Source organism: Rhea pennata, chromosome 5 (assembly GCF_028389875.1).
Source record: "Rhea pennata isolate bPtePen1 chromosome 5, bPtePen1.pri, whole genome shotgun sequence".
NCBI lineage: Eukaryota > Metazoa > Chordata > Aves > Rheiformes > Rheidae > Rhea > Rhea pennata.
The window spans coordinates 1208744-1226653 of record NC_084667.1 but is presented as its reverse complement, the minus strand read 5'-3'; the positions used below and the strand labels follow the sequence as shown (position 1 = coordinate 1226653).

Sequence of the window (17910 nt, the reverse complement as noted above, 5' to 3'; positions counted from 1 at the left end):
ACTGCAGCAGGGAAAATGTAAGATGGGAATTTGGTGGGTAAGAGAGAATGTGAAGTGCGTAGACCCAGAAAAAGTAAAAGACTTTCTCCAAGTCTGTTGAGAGTGGGAAGCCTGGAGGAGGCCTGACAGGTTTTCTGTGGACAAGGAAGAAGGTAGAGCGGCTGAGGAAGGTTAGGGGACTACAGAGAAACTAAACGATTCCTGTACTGTAAAGAAGAAAAGATAAACTCCCTAATAGTGCAGTTCAGCTGATAAAGATGATGCACCCTCAGGCAGTGAGAACTTACGAGAGGAAATGATGTGTTAGAGAACAACAACTGGACACTAATACCTCAGGAGCAGAGTAACTGATTAAAAAAAAAATAGCAGCTGTGCACAGAAATAGGGGAGGGCAGAGTGAGCAAAATGTGGGCCAAGGAATTGCAGACACAGGTCTTATTTCGATGCCAGGTAAATTGCTGGAATGGTCATTAAGGATCTGCAGGTCCCCGTTGCACACCCATCCGGTCGGCAAAATTGCAGGGTTAAATCTGCAGCTTATTTTCCTCTGCAAAGGAAAATCGTGCTCCTCTGATCTGCTGGAGGTTATGGAGTGTATTGCTGTTGTAGGAAATATTGCAGAATGTGAATTTTCAGCAGGTCATGAGCAGGGTCTTTCAAAGGAATTTCTCAGTGAGGCCATGAAAGCTTGGAGCAGTTCATGCCTGGGGGCTGTGCAGAGATGGTTCTGTACTAGGATGGAAACTAATCCAGAGAATATTGTAACGCCACTCAGTCAGTCTGGGATGCGTCTTCCTCTGGAATACTGTGTATGTGTCTCATTACCCTTGCTGGAAAAGATACAGGAGATACAAGCAGTTAATGAAAGTTACTAAAAGGATGAAAATGCTTCTATGTGAACAGAGATTGCAATGAATGCAACATTTCAGTTTACAGAGAAGATAAATGAGAAAAGAATAGGAATTAGGTAGGACTGTAACTTTTTTTAGGGGAGACTATAGTCAAAGTCTAAGCCAATGCCTAACTGACAAAGATAAAAAGGAAATTCCTCTCTAGAGAGGTTGTTCTGTAACTGTCCAAAAAAAAGATAGTTTCCCTTAAGGATCTTGTGCTGTCAGGGACAAGCTCTTGGGCAGCTTTTTTCAGCTCCAGTCCTTAAACAGTCCTGTTCTTATAAATAAGCAGCCTGGGGCTCAATGAGCCCATAGTCTGGTGTCCAGTAGGGTGCTGTCAGTTCAACCATCATGGCTGTGACTGCTCTGGGCCCAGCACTGACTGCCACCAGCCCAGCCCCAGCTATTTGCCTCCAGGACTTCCCAGCAGTGACCTGGGGGAATTTATTGGCCTCTCACTCCTTCTGTTGCTCCTGTTGCTTGTGCGAGTTGCGTCGTCATTCCTCAGCCCAGTTCTGCAAAATGATTGGAAGTAACTTTTTAAATCGAACTAGAAATCAGGTAGTGAGAGTTAAAGGGAACAGCTAATTCAGAACTGAATGGTGGCTGGTGGGGCTGATACCATGTGTAGCCAGAAGTGGCCAAAGGGCAGTCACCTCTTGGCTCTGATCAACACCACCCTCCCCTGCAGGTTGAAGCTGTCTTTCCTGCTGTAGGTAGATACTGTTCTCTGGCTTAGGGAGTTCAGCTGAATTTTGAAGTCCTGCATCCTTCAGAGGAGGGTTTTCAATGTTGACCATCAGGTTTGCAGATAATACTAACAGTGAAGGCAAAGCAAAGAGTCAGGAACAAGGAAACCAAATTCCTGAGGATTTGGGTGTTTTAGGTGGACGGGTGACAGATGGAAAGCACTGCTTAATGTAGAAAATGTTAGATGATTAGTGGGAGCAAGGAGCCAGTCTGAGGAATCTGAGTTAAACAGAGCCACAGTGCAGCTCACTGAGCCAGAGTGGGTGGGAGGGAAATCATTAACCCCGTCCGCCCTGCAGAGAGGCAAAAAGAAAGGGAATCCACATGGGGGAGGTGAGTGTGGGTTTACGTCTGTCCAGGCATGTTCCACGTGCGTATTACTGCACTAGTCAGCCCTGAAGAGGTTATAGAAAGGGGATGACACCGGACTGGTAACATCCCGATTAGACCTAGAATAATGATTATTGTAATGCATTAAAACTATGCTCAGAGATGTCATGATGAGATTTAGGTCTGAGTCTTGGCTTTCTTGGCCAAGAATGATCCGGTGCTGTTATCTCCATTGATGGTGGCATCAGGAGAGCCTGGAGTGTAAGCAAGGGCTATCATTGCTGAGCTTGGAGGACCTGACACATTAAATGCCAGGGACCATCAGGAGCCTTGTCAGCACTCCGGCTCTTGTCACTGTGCCGTGGATGGGACCGTGATGCTGAGAAACTTGTCCGAACTGATCAGTGCTGGCTCTGCTTCCCCTGCCCGCTGTTAGAGGACATGGGCCTGCTCCAGGGAGCGCCCAGTCCTGACGTGAGACAGCAACCGAAGGTGGCAAACAGTCAAGAAGAGAGGGGTGAGAAGGACAAGGGTTGCTGCAGTACAGTCCCGTGGTGTCCTGGCCTAGGCCTGAGCACAGCTTACAGCTCCTGCATGTTTCAGAGACGCGGGGAGGGCCGAGGAACACGTGCTGACAGCTGGCTGCCGTGTTGAAGGCAGAAAGCAAAGACTTTTTTTCCAAGGACTGAGAACAACTCTGCAGTAGAATTCCCGTGTGGTGCAGCTCTGTCTTATGCTACAATTCAGTCCGTTCCTGATAAATCTTTGCCCCCTGTGTTGCACTCTGGGGCTGTGTTCTCACACCCACAAGCCTTCACCTTCTGCGCACTTTATTTTGAGCAAAAATACACAGATCATTCATTTTGCTTGAGAAGAAAAGCATCTTCCAGCCAGTGAGGTATTGGCAGCTTTTTGTATTTTGTGCAGCAGGACCTCTGCTCGTTCCGCGGCCTCTCCTGTCTCCGTTGCGGATGCCGCCGTTCCCGCTTGGTTGGTTTGTCCCTGCCAGCACACGCTCCCGCAGCAGCGGCAAGACTGGCCGGCCCGGCAGGGCCAGCTGCGCGCGCCGGGCCGCTCGGCCTCCTTCAGCGAGCAGGGTGTCCTGGTGGCTTTTCTGTTCACTTTTACCCACTGAAGCCACAAATTCTAAGTGAACTCTTACACTGTCTCTAGCTCAAATGAAACTGTATCTCAAAAGTAAACATGTTTTGTGTTTACATGAGGCAAAACCCAGCCTGGGAAAAGAACTGTTCAGGCACAGGCGCCTGCAAGAACCAGGAAAATTCCCCTGTGAGATGAGAGCTCCCAATTTGAGAAAGAATGATGCAAGTTTGTCCCTTCAAACGCGTGCGTAAGCACTGTCCTGGAGAAGGACGCTTGGCTGAAACTAGCTCTGAAATGGTTAAGTTCTCCGGTTAGGAGTAGGATTATCATAAGAAAGGCGCCTCTGCTGCCCCGGGACCTGTGAGGGGAAAGGCAATGTGGGCTGACGAGTACAGGCTGAGGAGTGGAGGGCTGAAGAGGAGGCTCCCCTGCCTTCCTGCCGCTGCGCTGGCCCCGGGAAGCGCCCCGGCGGGGAGGGAAGCCCTTCTCCCGGGCCTGGGTGCCGTGGGCAGGGCAGGGACTGCTCGGCTCCAGCCGGCGCTGGCCGCTTGGAGGCCAGGAGCTCTGCTCCTGGTTGGGGTGAGACCCCCAGGTACACGGGGCTCCCCAGGGAGCTGGGGGAGGGAGGAGAAGAGCAGATGAAGAGGAGCACTGGAGGCCTGGGCTGTAGGTGTGCACATTGCAGTGGGGCCTCTCTGCACTGACCCTGGAAAAGGGGAACACTGGAAAGGGGAAAATGGGAAAGGGGTGGAGGAAAGGGAACAACCCTTCCTTCCAGCCCTTCACTCCAGGGCTCCCTTTCCCCCTTCCCTGGGGCAGGAGAAGGGCTGCTGGAGAGGGGCAGAGGGAGCAGCATGTCGGACATTGCTCAGGCAGGTCATCAGCCTCCTCTGAAATTCCCGTGATTTTCCCTCTCCCTTCCCTCAGGATACGGGTTCTGCCAGGGAGCTGCCATGATCTACCCTGAAGGCAACTTGCCTGCAGATCACTGGCGAGTGATAGTTTGTCACCCACACTGGGATCCTTCCAGCTTGAGGCGCTTAAAAAGTGTCCTATCTGATGTGGGAAGGTGGAGGAGCGTATATGGGAAAAACTTCTCTCAACTTGCCTTTTTCCCTTTCCCTGTGACAAAGTGGCAAGATTAATGAAATTTGGGGATTCTGTGCGGAAATGCATAGGAAATACTCTGTCTCACGGAGAGCAGAAAGGTGACAGACCAACAGCGTGAGGAGCGCGGCTGTTCCCTGTGGGAGCATGTCTCACTGAACAGACTGCTTCTGGTTCCCTGCCCCTGCCCACTCCAAGCTGCCCACCTTGTTCTCTCTTCTTACCTGAGATGCAGATGGAGAAGAAGATGGGGCTGGCAACGGGGAAATTGTCAGTGACAAAAAGCATGAATCGGTGGTGAAAAGGAATGGAAATTGTGAATGATTAAAAGAAACAAGGTATGAGAAGGAAAACAGGGTGGGACGGATGGTGTCTGTCTCCGTTTGGCTGTGCAGTTGGGAAGGACATGGGAAGGATTGGGCAGAGAGCTGGCAGTAGTGGTACAGGACTTCTCCAGTCCATGGTGACCTTGCCATGGGGCCCCGGGGCACACAAGAGGTCTCAGAAGAACCTGCTGGTGGTTGCAGCCTCCCTGCGGTTCCTCGTGTCTGGGAGGTGGGTCTCATCTCTTTGCCCATTTCATTTGTGCAGCGGCTCGGGCAGAACAAATCGGGTAGTGCAGCCCGGTGGGGTGACTTCCCTAACGACTGTAGTGCTTTTTGGTTCCAAAGCAGAGTAATCCTGCCCTGAAATGGAGGGAGTTGCTTTAGGAGCAGCAGCACCAGAGCATCCCGTGCGTGCAGCAGGTCCTGTGCAGAGCTTCGCTTCCCAGAAGAGTTTGGTAGATGCAGGTGGGAGAGGGCCAGTGCCGGAGAAAAAGAGGAAGCATGGAGTTCAAATTCATGCAGATAAGTTACCAGGAGGGCCCTGTCCCGCGTCCCCTGAGCGTTCCCTCGTGTCTGCGTGACAGCTCGCTGCTGGAGCGTGGGGCAGCGCGAGCGAGCCTGCGCCTCGCAGCAGGTCGGACGAGACGTGCCGGGGTGCTCGGGGAGGTGGGCAGGGCGAGCCCCGGGCTCTGCCTCCCGGCTGCGCGGCCGGCCACACCGCGGCCCGCAGCCCCCGCGCCGGTGGGGGCAGCCGCGGGCGCCTGGAGGCCCTTGCGGCTGCCCGGGAGGGTGCGGGTGGCGGAGGTGTGAGGGGCCAGGACGCAGCGTGCTGGGTGAGGGTGCCAGGTGAGGCGGGGCGCAGAGTGCTGGCTGGGGAGCTGCGGGCGTGCGGGGCTGTGAGGGTGCTGGGCAGTGCAGAGGGGTGGGCTGAGGGGGTGAAGCAGTGCAGAGGTGCCATGTGTGGGGTGCTGGGTGCCCAGTGAGGTGGTGCAGGGGTGCAGGTGCTGGGTTTGGGTGCCTGGTGGGGCGGAGCAGGGTGCAGGGTGTGGGTGCAGGGGACAGATGCCGGTGCTGGTGCGGGTGCAGGTGCCGGTTGCAGATGTGGGTGCAGGGGTGCAGTGCAGGTACAGGTGTGGGGTGCAGGTGCAGAGGTGTGGATGCAGATTGCCAGTGCTGGTGCAGGGTGCCAGTGCTGGATGCGGGTGCAGGGGTGCGGGTGCTGATGCAGGGTGTGGGTGCCAGTGCAGGGGTTTGGGTGCAGGGTGCCAGTGCAGGTGCAGGGTGTGGGTGCAGGGTGCGGGTGCAGGGTGCTGGTGCCGGTGCAGGGTGCAGGTGCTGGTGCAGGGTGTCAGTGGTGGCTGCGGGTGCTGGTGCAGGGTGCAGCGTGCCGGTGCAGGGTGCTGGCTGCGGGTGCAGGGTGCTGGTGCAGGGTGCGGGGTGCGAGTGCTGGTGCAGCGTGCTGATGCTGGCTGCGTGTGCCGGTGCAGGGTGCGGGTGCAGGGTGCGGGTGCAGGGTGCAGCGTGCTGGTGCGGGTGCAGGGTGTAGTGTGCGGGTGCAGGGTGCTGGTGCAGCGTGCCGGTGCTGGCTGCGGGTGCAGGGTGCGGGTGCGGCGGCCGCTGCCCCCCGGCGCGGCGCGGCGCGGCGCTGCCCGCCCTGCTCGCCCGCCCTCCCTGACGTGTGGCGCTGGCAGCGCGGCCCGTTCCGCATTCCGCAGCCCGCCCCGCCGCCGCCGCCGCTATATAACCGGGGCTGATGCAACGCGCCCCGCCGCCCGCCACAGCCCGCGGGAGGCGCGCACCGCGGCGGCGGAGCCCGGCGGCGCCCGGCGGCGGCGGCGGGGCCGAGCGCAGCCCGCGGCCGCGCCGCGCCGGGCCCCGCGGCCGCCCCGGAGCTGCCCGTGCACGGTGGGTGCGGGCGCGGCGCGGAGCGGAGCGGCGCGGAGCAGCCGGGCGGCGGCGGCGCGGCCGAGCGCCCCGGCCCGCGGCTGCGAGCGCGGGGCCCGGCCCGGCGCCGCCTCACCTGCGCGGCGGGAGCGGCGGGAGGGGCCCGCGGGACTCGCCGGCGCGCGGGGCCGCGCCGCGCCGGGCCGAGCCGCGCCGCGCCGGGCCGAGCCGCGCCGCGCCGGGCCGCCGGCCGGGCGGTGCCGTGCGAGCTGCGTTCGTGCGCCCGGCTGCGCGGGGAGGCACTGCCTTCTTCCGCGGCGGGGAGACGGGGTTGGGAGCAAATCGGGGGAAAGGGAGAAATGCCGGGGGGGGGGGGGGGCACGAGTCGCGTTGTGTTTCCATTTCCCTTTGGCGAAGGCCCTGTGGAGGTGCATTTGAAAACACAGGGTCTGCTGTGCCGTCGAGGCGGGCGAGAGCTCTGCGCTGGCTGGTTCCAGGGCCATATGCAGCGTATGGTGGCCAATGAAACGGGGCCTGGCGCGTTCTGTTGCTTGTCTTGGCAGCCTGCTTCATGGCTTGTGTTACCAGCCCTGGAACACAACCGCTGCCAAACTGTGTGTGTGCGCGTGTGTGTGTGTTTGGACTCCAAGAGCTCAGCAGAAACAAATGCTTCAGCAGCTCAGACCAGGAATTTTTAGCTTGTTTCTTGAAGCTTGCATGAAAATCTCTATGTGGAGGCTGCTGCCAGAGCCTGCACCGGTTATCTGCTAGTCAGTGCTTCCATGGGGACGTCTGGGAATACCAGTTGTGGGAGTTCAGGTTCTTAGTCTGAATCCCAATGATTTAAAAAAAAAGGGGGGAAAAAAGCCCATCTGGGGGATGAGTGGGTGAGTGCAGGAGCTGCCGTCCAAGTTGTCCCTGTGTCAGGCAGTGATTGGCTGTCTCAGGTTTTCCTGGTTCTTTCGGATTTAACAAGATTTGCTGAGAGCTGAAGTACAGGTTGCTGCCTGTGTCCCCTCACTGGGGCACATGTGGATGCTTCTCCCTCCTCTTCATGGCTGAGTGTTTCCCTCCTGACAGGATCCACAGCTCCAAGCTGTGGCCCTCTCCAAGGGACAGTAGGTACACCCTCCCACCTCCTGCCCCTGCCATCTCCAGCTGAGCAGCATCTAACCGGGCTGTTTCTGAGCAGACAGCACTGAGCACTTGCTCAGTGATCTCCCCTGCGCTGAATTTGGTACTTCAGCTGCATTGCCTGGGCCAGGCACTTGGCAGCACTCGGTGTCTTGAGCGTGAAGCTGCTCAGAGACTCTTTCCACTGCAGTAAGCTGTGCCCTGTGGATCACCTGGTCTCAGCTCCACGAGAGAAAGGGAGGGAGAGCCATGGTGTGTGACGCTGACTCTGTGCCAGCCTGCACGTGTCCTTCAGCGCCGGTGCGGCAAGGAGGGTGCATGGCAAACATGGTGGTGTCTGGCTCGGGCTGCCTGGAAGGATTGCCTGGCTGCCTGGAGCGTCCGGAGCGTTGATCCAGATATTGCAGGGTATTTCACGTGCAGCCAGGGAGCTGAAGATCCGTAGAGGTGTCTCAGCGTAGCAGGACTACTGCAAACTAGCCAGAGCTCAATAGGGATTAGAGGCTTTTGTGGATGTCCCTGGAATGCAGGGGATAATTTTGGGGAGTTTGCAGGGGACATTCTTGTCCTGGAGTCTGTGCTTGGCCCCTGGGGTTGGTGAGCTCTGTGCTGCAGGAGGGCTGTCCTCTTGAAGAAGATTCCAGCCCTGACCACAGTGCGGCCATGAAAGGTCCCAGGGGACTTTAAGAAGTCAGTTGTTAACCTCAGTGTTTGAGCTGCAGCTGAACTCAGACCGTTTCCCCCTTTGAACTGTTTCAGTCAGAAGTAGGATAGCTTTTACCTTCCTGCTCTAGGCTGCTGTTCGGTGCACGGCACAGCAGTATTAAATGTCTGCCACATTGCACTCCATAAACAGTTGGTTAATTGTAATCTCTGCTGCAATAGCCGTGAGGAGCCTTTGTGTGCTAGGTGCTGTACAAAACCAGCTGTTGCAGGTTGCTTACGAGTCAATCACTGCATTGCAGTGGTGGGGGTAGTGTGATGCTGAGCTGAAGCTCATTACTAATCTGAGAGGGTAAGGGGAAAAGTGTCGGGGGAAAAGAAGCACTTGAGCTGACTGCTTCAGTAATGGCAAAGAAGAGGTTATTTCTAGAAGTTGAGCACACAGACTTGAAGGCAGTGATGAAGTTAAGAGGCCTGAGCTGAGGGGAAAGGAGAGAAATGGAGCAATAGATTTGCAGGGCTGGGAAGGCTGGCTCCCCCTGGTGAGATGGTATCAGATGATATCTGTAGAATAGGTGTCCCTGTGACTCTGTGACTGGAGGGCTTCAGCGGAGGCCCAGCAGATGGCTTGGTGTCAGACTGTTCCTGTTTGAAGGACTGAAGGATGTGGGGTCACTCCCTGGAGGTGCAGCCTGGTGGCCCCATGTGTCTGTTCAATAGTGATGGGAAGAATAAAGTGTCATGTGGGTGGGGTGGTGTAGGGACCAGGTGAAGTGTAGGGAGATGTGTGCTTCTGATACAGGAGAGGGAGACAGGGAGGCTCTGGCTTTCAGGAAGGGTTTCACAGCCTTCTCTCTGTGAATGGCTTGCCTTCTTCTTGCCATCTGTATGAGACTAGATGTTTAGGGCTTAGCCAGGCTGCTTCCACTCAAGAAGTAGGTTTGGACTTCTGCCTCCTGAGGGACTGTCCTTCCCAGCTGCTTCCTATCCGTAGCATTGTGGCCCCACACTCCACTTGCTGGAGCTCAGCATGGGACACGGTGTGCAAGGGTGTTCATAAACCCTGCTCTTCCTCTTCCACCATGTGGGGTTGTCTGTGGGAGAAGGACAGCAAGAGCAGCTGAGGGTGTCTGTGGGAAGGGCACAGATGCTTCTTTGGCTCTGCAAACCCAGGGTCTGGCTGCAGGAGGTGTCTCCCTCCATCAGGATGGAAGCAGAGTGCGGTGGTAGCGTGATAGTGCAATGACTGGCACACGGAGCCTGGCGTGCTGCAGTTCAGCACACCTCATAGGCTGTGCTGCGATCGAGTCCCTCAGAGGAAGTGTTAAACGGCATCTGGGGAGATTCCCCCAAGTGATGCTATGTCCTTGGTAAAGAGGCAGCATGCCGTTTTATCCCAGTGGGTGTCAGTACAGCTCTTCGGTGCACTGCAGGTGTTGGATTCCTCCATATTAATAGGTTCAGCAGATTAATGAATAAATGCATGGTGGGTGTTACTGAAGTTCATGTTTGCCAGCACTACTCTGTGGGTATCTGAAAGGACAGGTTACAGCCACGGGACTTGGATACTGCCGGGTTCTGGTGGTTGGTAAGTAACTCTGACAGCGATCAGTGTGGCCTTTGGTCAGTGATACGCATTCTTCCATGGCTCTGAAAGTTACTGCTTTTAAAATTGGATCATGAGAAGCTAGATAGAAACAGGATGACTTGCTATAAACCACTGTTTGAAACTAGATGCATCAGCTGCATCTATAATAAACCAAATAGAGAGCAGGGGCCTGGGAATGGAAGTGTGTCACATTTTAGACAATAGAGATAAACTGTAATTGCATGGTTTAATATCTGTTGCACCAGGAATATGCGCTTTTTGCTTTCTGGCCTCAACTTCATAGTGCTTATCGTGGCATCCGCTGAGGGCTGGACCTTGAAGTGACTGAAGGTCCATAGAGTCCAGTGACCCACAGCCCTCTGCAGTCTCCAGAGCCAGAAAAGACAGAAAGAAGCAAGTGACTCTCTGCTTCAGAACAAACGACGGGCAAATGTCCTGTCTTAGTTTAGGAAGTTACATTCCTGAGGCATGCGAAGTTGGGCATGTCAGGAAAGGACTTTTGTATAAATCATCCTTCTGCCAGTGCGAGGGGACTGGGAAGATGTAATGTAAAACATACAAACTGAGCAAACTTGGTAGCCAGGAGCTTAAATTAAAAAAATGACAAAGCCATAAAATTCTAAGGGATCAGAAAGTTGCTTTGCATAGATTGTAGCATTTGTTCTGATCTGTAAAGCAGAGTCACTGCTTTTTGGACAGGAGCAGATGAAGGGCCAGTTGCTATGACTTAGGGGCTCCAAGACAACGCATACAAATGGCAATTCTACATTAAGTGATAACACACATACTGATGAAGAGATCAGACATAACTTGTGTGGTGGCTTGCAGACTTTGGCAGTCCTCTGATATATACATAGCAACTAATGAGGAGTGGCAGACCCCAAGATGGAGCCTGGAATAACCGGCAAGTGTGGCCTCAGTTCCTGCAGGCAGAGTGGCGAAGGACTGGTAGGACAGACTTTGCCTCATCTCAGCACTTACTGTGGGCAGAGGAGAAACTCACTGGTATTAGCAAAGTGTTGGAATCTCCCAGCTGGCAACATCGGGTGCTGGGCCAGCTCTCTGGGCGTTGCAAGGGTACTTGGATGAACCATTGCATATGTCAGAGCTGTGAAAGAGCTCACGTTGGAAGGAAACCATGGTTTATAGGCAGCAAAATTAAAAATAAGATTGCAAGCTACTTTCAGGCCCACCAAGAAAGCTGACAGCACAAATAAAACACTAGCAGAAATTTGAACTACAGTGAAGGGGGACTGTGTGATCTCACTCTGACATGATGTGGTCCCTCTGTACAGGAATGCTATTGATGGAGCAGCAGCCGCGTCTGGTTTACAAAGAAGCAAATGGCTTCTTTGAGTGAGGATGCAGAGAATGGTCCTGGGGGAGCAGTGGATACAAACTAACGCACTTTTTGCACTGGAGTATGAATTTCACTTCAGCATGGATTGGCATTCCAGTTTTAGTTGATGGATAAGAATAGTACTGAAGAGGTGGCAGGAAGGGTGTGAATATAGGCTAGCAACCAGAACACAAGCCCCCGGGGACACTAGGTTATGAGGATTATGCCTACGCATGTTAGACTTATGCCATAATTGCTCTGCAAACATCAGCTCCTTCAGAAATACAAAGTCCCCAGAAAAAGCAGCAGTAAAATATCAGTATGGAAGAAAACCAAATAAAGATTTGAGCAGTAAGAGAAAGAGTAGGAGAAAATGCAGGGGTAGTGTTGCTGAGAGAGCTGAGCAGATGCAAGGACAGTGACAGCTCTGTAAAGCATCTTCCTACTAGTTAGCTGGCTACAGAGGAGAACTCCAGCAATAGGAGAAAACCAGTGAGTACTGGGCACCGTGTTTAAGAATTTGGCCGTGGTCACAAACTCTGGACCATAAAGACATAAGAGGGGACAAAGCACTGGAGCACTCGTGAAAAATGCAGCAAAAACAAGTTGAGAAAAAGAAGCTCTACTTCTGTCAGCTTTTGGGGATGAGAGTGCTGATGAAGTAACTGAACTTGTCAACAGAATGGATGACCAAGACCAAAAAGCCCAGCAATACTTAAAGCAAAGATTCCGAAGCAAGTGCCGTAGTTAGGAGGGATTACAGACATTTTAGCAAAAGGTCAAGTCTTGTTACAGTGCTTTAACCAGCAGAAGGGCAGTACGGAGGCAAAGCTGAGGAAATACAAGGTGAATTTTGACCCAGGAAATCATGTGTTGAGCAGATTTTTTGCTGTAAGGTTAGTTGCTTAAGAAAGCTGAATGACACAAGCTGCTCATCCTTGAACAGAAGTTTTAAGAAAGCCTCCTCTATCTCGTAATTCACTCTGGAGCACCTTGAGCTGTTGTGGCACAAAATAATGAATAACATCAGTGCCGAATGTGTAGCTGCAGCTGGCGTCACACAGGTACCAGTGTCAGATGTAAGACTACACATTCTCTTTCTTCTAGCTGCTTTGCTTCGCTGTTGGCTTTTCTGTGTGAAAAAGCATAGCTGACAATGCAGGAATTGTGTGGTTCAACAGTAGGACACCAGAAAGCTAGGTTTTATAGAAGCTATAACTTTTCTCAGCTCATGTGAGGAGACATTGAAAGGCTTCCTAGCATGGAGAAAAATACTGTGAAAGAACCCCAGCAACTCCCAGCTAAAACACTGTGCTAGAAAGTGAAGGAATACAGGTGGGTTGGTTCATGTTCCGTTGCAGTAACAAACATGGCAAAGGAATATCCAGAAAGGAATTATGAACTGGCAAGATCACACTCAGGTCTTGAACTTAACAGTTACTTCTGCACAACCGTGTTTGCATGGTAGAGCTATGCGAGAGCTATAGGCAGACAGGTTAATGTCCTCCAAAATAATTGCCTCTTGAATTTAAAGACCAAGGTATTAAATAGAATTACATAGCTTGGCACTTGTGACATGATCCAAGTACAAGAGCTTCTTACTTCCAGAGTTATCCGGAACAGAAGGTGGAAGTATCTGGGACTTTTGCTGAGGTGAAGCAAAAGCCTCCGCTACAGGTGGAAGGAGCAAAAGGAGCTGAATGAGAGACTCCCTCTGATCAGCAGTGAGCGACGACAGACTGGCACCAGGGACTGTGCGGGATTAGCTGGTGTGTAGAGTGGGGTGACATCTCTCCTGGCTCCATTTTTATTTCTGTGGCTATAAGCTTCCTGGGAATGGTTTTAAATTCCCCTCTAAGGTCCAGCTCAGCTTGACTCTTGGCAGTTCTCGTTGTGTTCCTGAGCTTCCTGATCCCTAAGTAGTGGCTCACTTTGAGAAGTCCTTTCCGCTGTTCCCACCTGGTTCTCTGTTCTGCTGATACGCAGCTTCTTTTTTTCCTCCAGGTAGGAGCTCTTTGATTATTTGGTTTGGATACCTTCAGATTCAGTCTGCATTGATGCCTGTGTGATCTGGACTTTGTCAGTGCAGTCGCTGGATCTAGGATCCCAAGTTTTTTATGATCCCTGTTAGATCATAACAGGTATTAGGCCAGTTCCTCTACTCTGAACCGTGCCTTGTATCGTGCTGTGGTACAAAGGCTATTTCAAGGCATTTTAAGCCACCAGCTGAAAGAGGAAGACTGAAAAGGTGGGCCAGAGAAAAACAGATGATGGGCAGGAGTCCATTTCAATAAATCTTTAGCCGGCATTCCTATGGAGCTGCCCAGGCTCTGGAGCACTCGGTGACCACCAGGCACTGGGTGACCTGGTTGTTTCACTGTCAGGAAAACAGATTTAGTATTTTTACCTTTATTTCATAAATTATAGTGAGCATGGACTGTGTAGCTGAGAACCTAGCTGTCGGGTCCCGAGTGTGTGTCCTAAGCTGCATCTGTAAGAGAATTAAAATGAGGGCCCCCAAGTCCAGAACAGGATTTAAGCATCCAGCTCTAGGCTCAGGTTGGTTCCCAGAGTGAAACATGTGAAAGGACGGATCACGGCCCCAAGTCGGCACGTGCCACAGCAGCTCTCACAATATTTGCCCGAGGGAAGACTGAAGGGATGTTCATGGGCTTCTGCTACCGTCCCACCCTGCCCCATCCTGAGTTTGAAGCGCTGAAGTTGGGGTACGCACCGCTCTGGGGTTCCCTGCGAGGAGGTGGTGGGAACTGGCCTGGGCTGTGCTGCTCTCAGTGTGCTTCTTCCCCAGCACATTGCACCACCTCAGCAACGGCGGCTAGGAAATGTCTAGCTCCTAAATGCGTGTAGCTATCCCAGAATGGTAAACTGAACTCGATTCTGTGGTGGTGTGTCCTGGGAAGAGTGTCTCAGGTGACCTGCCCCTTGCTCTCGCCGGTGCTCCCCTGCTGAAGAAGGGGCAGTTTGAGGAAGGTGGTAAGGCGCAAGGCACAGCCCCCGAACACGTGGTTGCGTTTTCCCGTCCAGAGCACTGCCCAGGGTAGGACAGTGCCTGGTGTCTGGAAGAGGGAAGCGTCTCGGCCATCTCTAAGCCTAAAGGGGCGGGAAGGAAGCAGCATGCTGCTTAGGGCTCTGCTGGGGGGTGTCTCCTGACAGTGTACAACCTTGCCGGTTCCTAACGTGGAATTACAGCGTGTTGGTTTAGGGAGCGGGATGAATGGGAGAATGGATGGCTTGGATTTTCTCCCCAAATGATAGGAGTCCATTGCATCGGGTAGCGTCACTGTTCTTTAGCTGTTCCCCTCTCTCCTTTCTTCCGGTCTTCTCCTGCCCGGGCTGCACGGCCCTTGTGCAGATCACCTCCCCCCCGCATACCAGCGCTGCCTTACCCTCCCCTTTCTGCTCCGCTCTCCCCGAGCGATGACCGATGGCCGGCAGAGCGCGCGCTTCCTGTTCGCAGCACGCCGCCCGCTTGCAGCAGCGGTCTCGCTGCATTTGCTTTCCGTGTCCTTTCTGCAGTTGCGCTGGTGGCTGCAGCTGTCTGAGCAAGCTTGCGTCGGCGGCTGGATCTCTTCGGTGGCAGGTTGGAGCACACGGCAGCTCACAGCTTACCGTAGCCCAGAGGCACTCTCTGACGCGGGTCCCGTGTCAGCAGTATCTGCACGGCTCACGTATCACCCTGCTGCGACCTCGGGAGTCCTCATAAGCTTCCCTGGTCTTGCTTAACCTGTGTGATTGGCATTTTCCCTGCCTCTGCTCATCTCCTGTTGCCTTGCAGTAACAAATGCACCAAATCTCCTCGGTGAAGACATATGCCAATGCCAGTTAAATCTCTGCCTCTCATAATTAGCCTTCAGCCCTGAAAAAACAGGTTTTACCTGTTTGCAGCCTGCCAAGGCTGTAGGTGTGCTGCCCCGGGACAGTTAGCCCTGGGCGACCGTGGCAGCTGGCTCAGCAGCCTGTCTGTGCCTCTGCGTGGAGCAGAGGTCTGCGTCGCCCGTTACCCGCTCGCCCAGTGGCTCAGCGGAGGCTTTGGGAGGGAGCCGGGCGCGCGCAGACCGTCCCCGCTGCCCGTGCCTCCCTGCCCTGGCAGTCAGCGCGGCGGGCCCCCCGGGAGGTTAGTGCAGGCCGCCACCGACGGGCCTGGCTGGGCTCTGCGCGCCCTTGCCCGCCGGCTCCTGCGGTGCGAGCAGCTCTAGCGGGTGCGGGAGCTGCTCGGTGAGATCTCCGGTTGGCCTGGTTTTCTTCCCTCGCGGCTCTCTGGGTGCAGGACACCCCGGCCCCGGGGTGCCTCTTTGCCTTGGGCGCGCAGTGGGTGCAGGCTCCGGAGTGCCGGCTGCCGGGCAGAGCACGGAGTTGTGCTGAGGGGGAAAATGGTTGCTGTGCGGACAGAAGTTGCCTCTGCGTGTTGTAAGCGGGTCACTTGTGAGCATCCTGGGCCTGTTAGGCAAACGGAGATGTACTTACTCCCTTTCGGATGCCCAAAAGTGATCTGCCAACGCTTGTCCCGTTCTTAGTCTTACCCAAGCCGTGCTTTCTTTCCTGGGCAGAAGCAGCCTTGTGCACCTTGCTCGGTTCCCCTCCCCTGCAGCCGTTGTTCCTCGTGTTTGAGCTGGGAGGTGTTTGTCCTGTGGCAGGTTTGTCTTTCAGCAGCTTTTCTTAGTATTGCCCTTGGTCCTTGAAGGCTTTTTGTCCCAGCCCTGACCAGCAGGCTGAGCCTGCTCAGAACATATCCAGCCTGAGGCATATTATGGTCCTCTTAATACCACTTTTTTCCTGCCTAGTACCTACACATTAATCAAAATTCATTTAAGAGTGAACATTGATCTGCACTGCAGCACTGCAGCACTGCAGAGAAAGGTGTCAGAAACAGTAGTCCACAGGACTGTTCATCCTGAAAATCTTTGTAGTCAACTCCTCTTTTCCTGGTGCTTTGCCTCTTGAGTATCTTCCCTTCCTGATCTGCAGGCCGGCAGCCTGTCCTTCCTGGCCGGCAGCCTGTCCTTCCTGGTAGGATTAGTATTTTGGTTTCTGTCACCCAGGTTCTACATAGTCCTCACCTTGGTTGTCCCCACTGAGGATGTCTCTGCCTGACTGGCACAGTAATACTTGCCTCTCGTCGTCATCCTTGATAGTTCATAGGCGGGATTTGCAGAACGCCTGCTGAGTGCTGAGTTCCCTATCGCACCAGCATAACCCATTGGAGCGTGAGCAGGTCTAATCCCTTGCTCCTCTTCATCCTAGCCCAGGTTGTTCCTGCATGTGAGACACTGGGAGAGGACTCTGCAGTGGAGTGTGGTTTCTCTGTCCCCTCAGGAGTCCCAGCAGGATGTGTGTTGGGCAGTTACTCTGGTGATGGAGAATGAGAGCTAAGAAACAGCTCTGGACAGCACCTTACCCTCCTTGCAGGACAGTGGTGTCCTGGGTGGTCTTGCACAGGCTGCCTGAGGGTAAAGTTTCCCACATATTCCCTGGGGTTCAAATTGCACCCTGGAGGAGTGAAGTTTGGAATGGAGGAGTGGGCTTGGCTCCTCCTGGGGTACTAGGTGTTTCTCACTTTTGCAGTGGCTCTACGAGACTTGTCTGTGACCGAGTACGGGACGTGCCTTGTGGTATGGTGGGAAGGAGCTCTCCCTTGTTCACACCTTGGTTAGATGTTAGATCGTGGAATACACTTGGCTTGTGCTATGTTGTGAGACCCTGCAGCTGGGTTACAACGGGCTGTGTCTCTTGTTTCCCTCTAGCCTGCGGAGCTGTTTCTCCTGCTATGATGCCAGGGCAGATTCCCGACCCGTCCCTGACGGCTGGTGCGCTGCCTGGGCTCGGCCCCTTGACGGGACTGCCTGGCACGGCCTTGACGGCAGAGGAGCTGAAGTACGCTGACATCCGCAACATCGGGGCGATGATCTCACCACTCCACTTCCTGGAGGTGAAGCTTGGGAAGAGACCCCAGCCTGTGAAAAGTGAGGTGAGTCCTGAGGGCTGCAGACAGCCTTGCAGAGAGAGCAGGAGATAGAGAGCTGTTACCCACATGCTCCCTGCCGCACATGCCCTGCCGCACATCCCTCTGCGTATGCCAGTCTCTGCCTGTGCGTGTGCTGCTTCGTTGGTGATGTGCGTGTGTGTTGGCAGCTGAACCACTAGCCTCATCTTCCTGCTCCTCTCTCTGCCCTGCATTTTATGGCTGAATTTCTGCCCCCGTGGCATGGATTGGGAGTGCAGGCCTTCATGTCCCAGGTCTGGTTGGTTCCTTGCAGCCTTCGGTAACCAGCTAAATGGGAACCTGGTTTGTGGAGCAGGGTCTGACTCAGCCAGCCTTTCCGTAGGCTGAGGCAGGTACCCCAGAGGAGGAACTGTGCATCCTGTCAGAGAGCTTGCATGAGGCTTTCATCCCATCTCCGGTGAAAAGGAGCTCTGGTGCTACTGGTGTTGACATTGCCCTTTCCGCTGGGATGAGGTATGCTGGTGAGCAGCGCTTAGCAGCAGGCAGTGACTTAGCTTTTACTGAGTTTTCCCTGGCCTGCTGGGGAAGGGCACTGCCTTCATCTCAGGGCTCCTGGAAAGGGAAAGGTGGGTAGCTTTTGCTCAGTACTACGAACTATCACATCAGAATTAAACTACGGGGACTCTTGAGACATTTGCACAGCATTTTCCTTTTGTGGTTGTCTCATGCTTTGGTAGTCTATCCTCAAACCTTGCAGTATGAGGTGTTGAGAGTTTGCATCTCCTGTGCCCATCAATCTGGAGGCCCCG

At 54.1% G+C, this 17910-nt stretch overlaps 1 protein-coding gene across 4 annotated transcripts in view; it reads left to right on the top strand.

Moving 5' to 3' along the window:
• Positions 1-17910, top strand: part of JDP2 (Jun dimerization protein 2) — a 51640-nt gene that overhangs the window by 27320 nt on the left and 6410 nt on the right. For 2 of the 4 annotated variants that reach the window (XM_062577894.1, XM_062577896.1), the window contains one exon: positions 16902-17125. In XM_062577894.1, the coding sequence (XP_062433878.1) occupies positions 16902-17125 (224 nt within the window). Of the gene's footprint in view, positions 1-6368; positions 6416-13234; positions 17126-17910 lie in introns of those variants that run through there. The other 2 variants (XM_062577895.1, XM_062577893.1) reach the window with 2 other exon arrangements.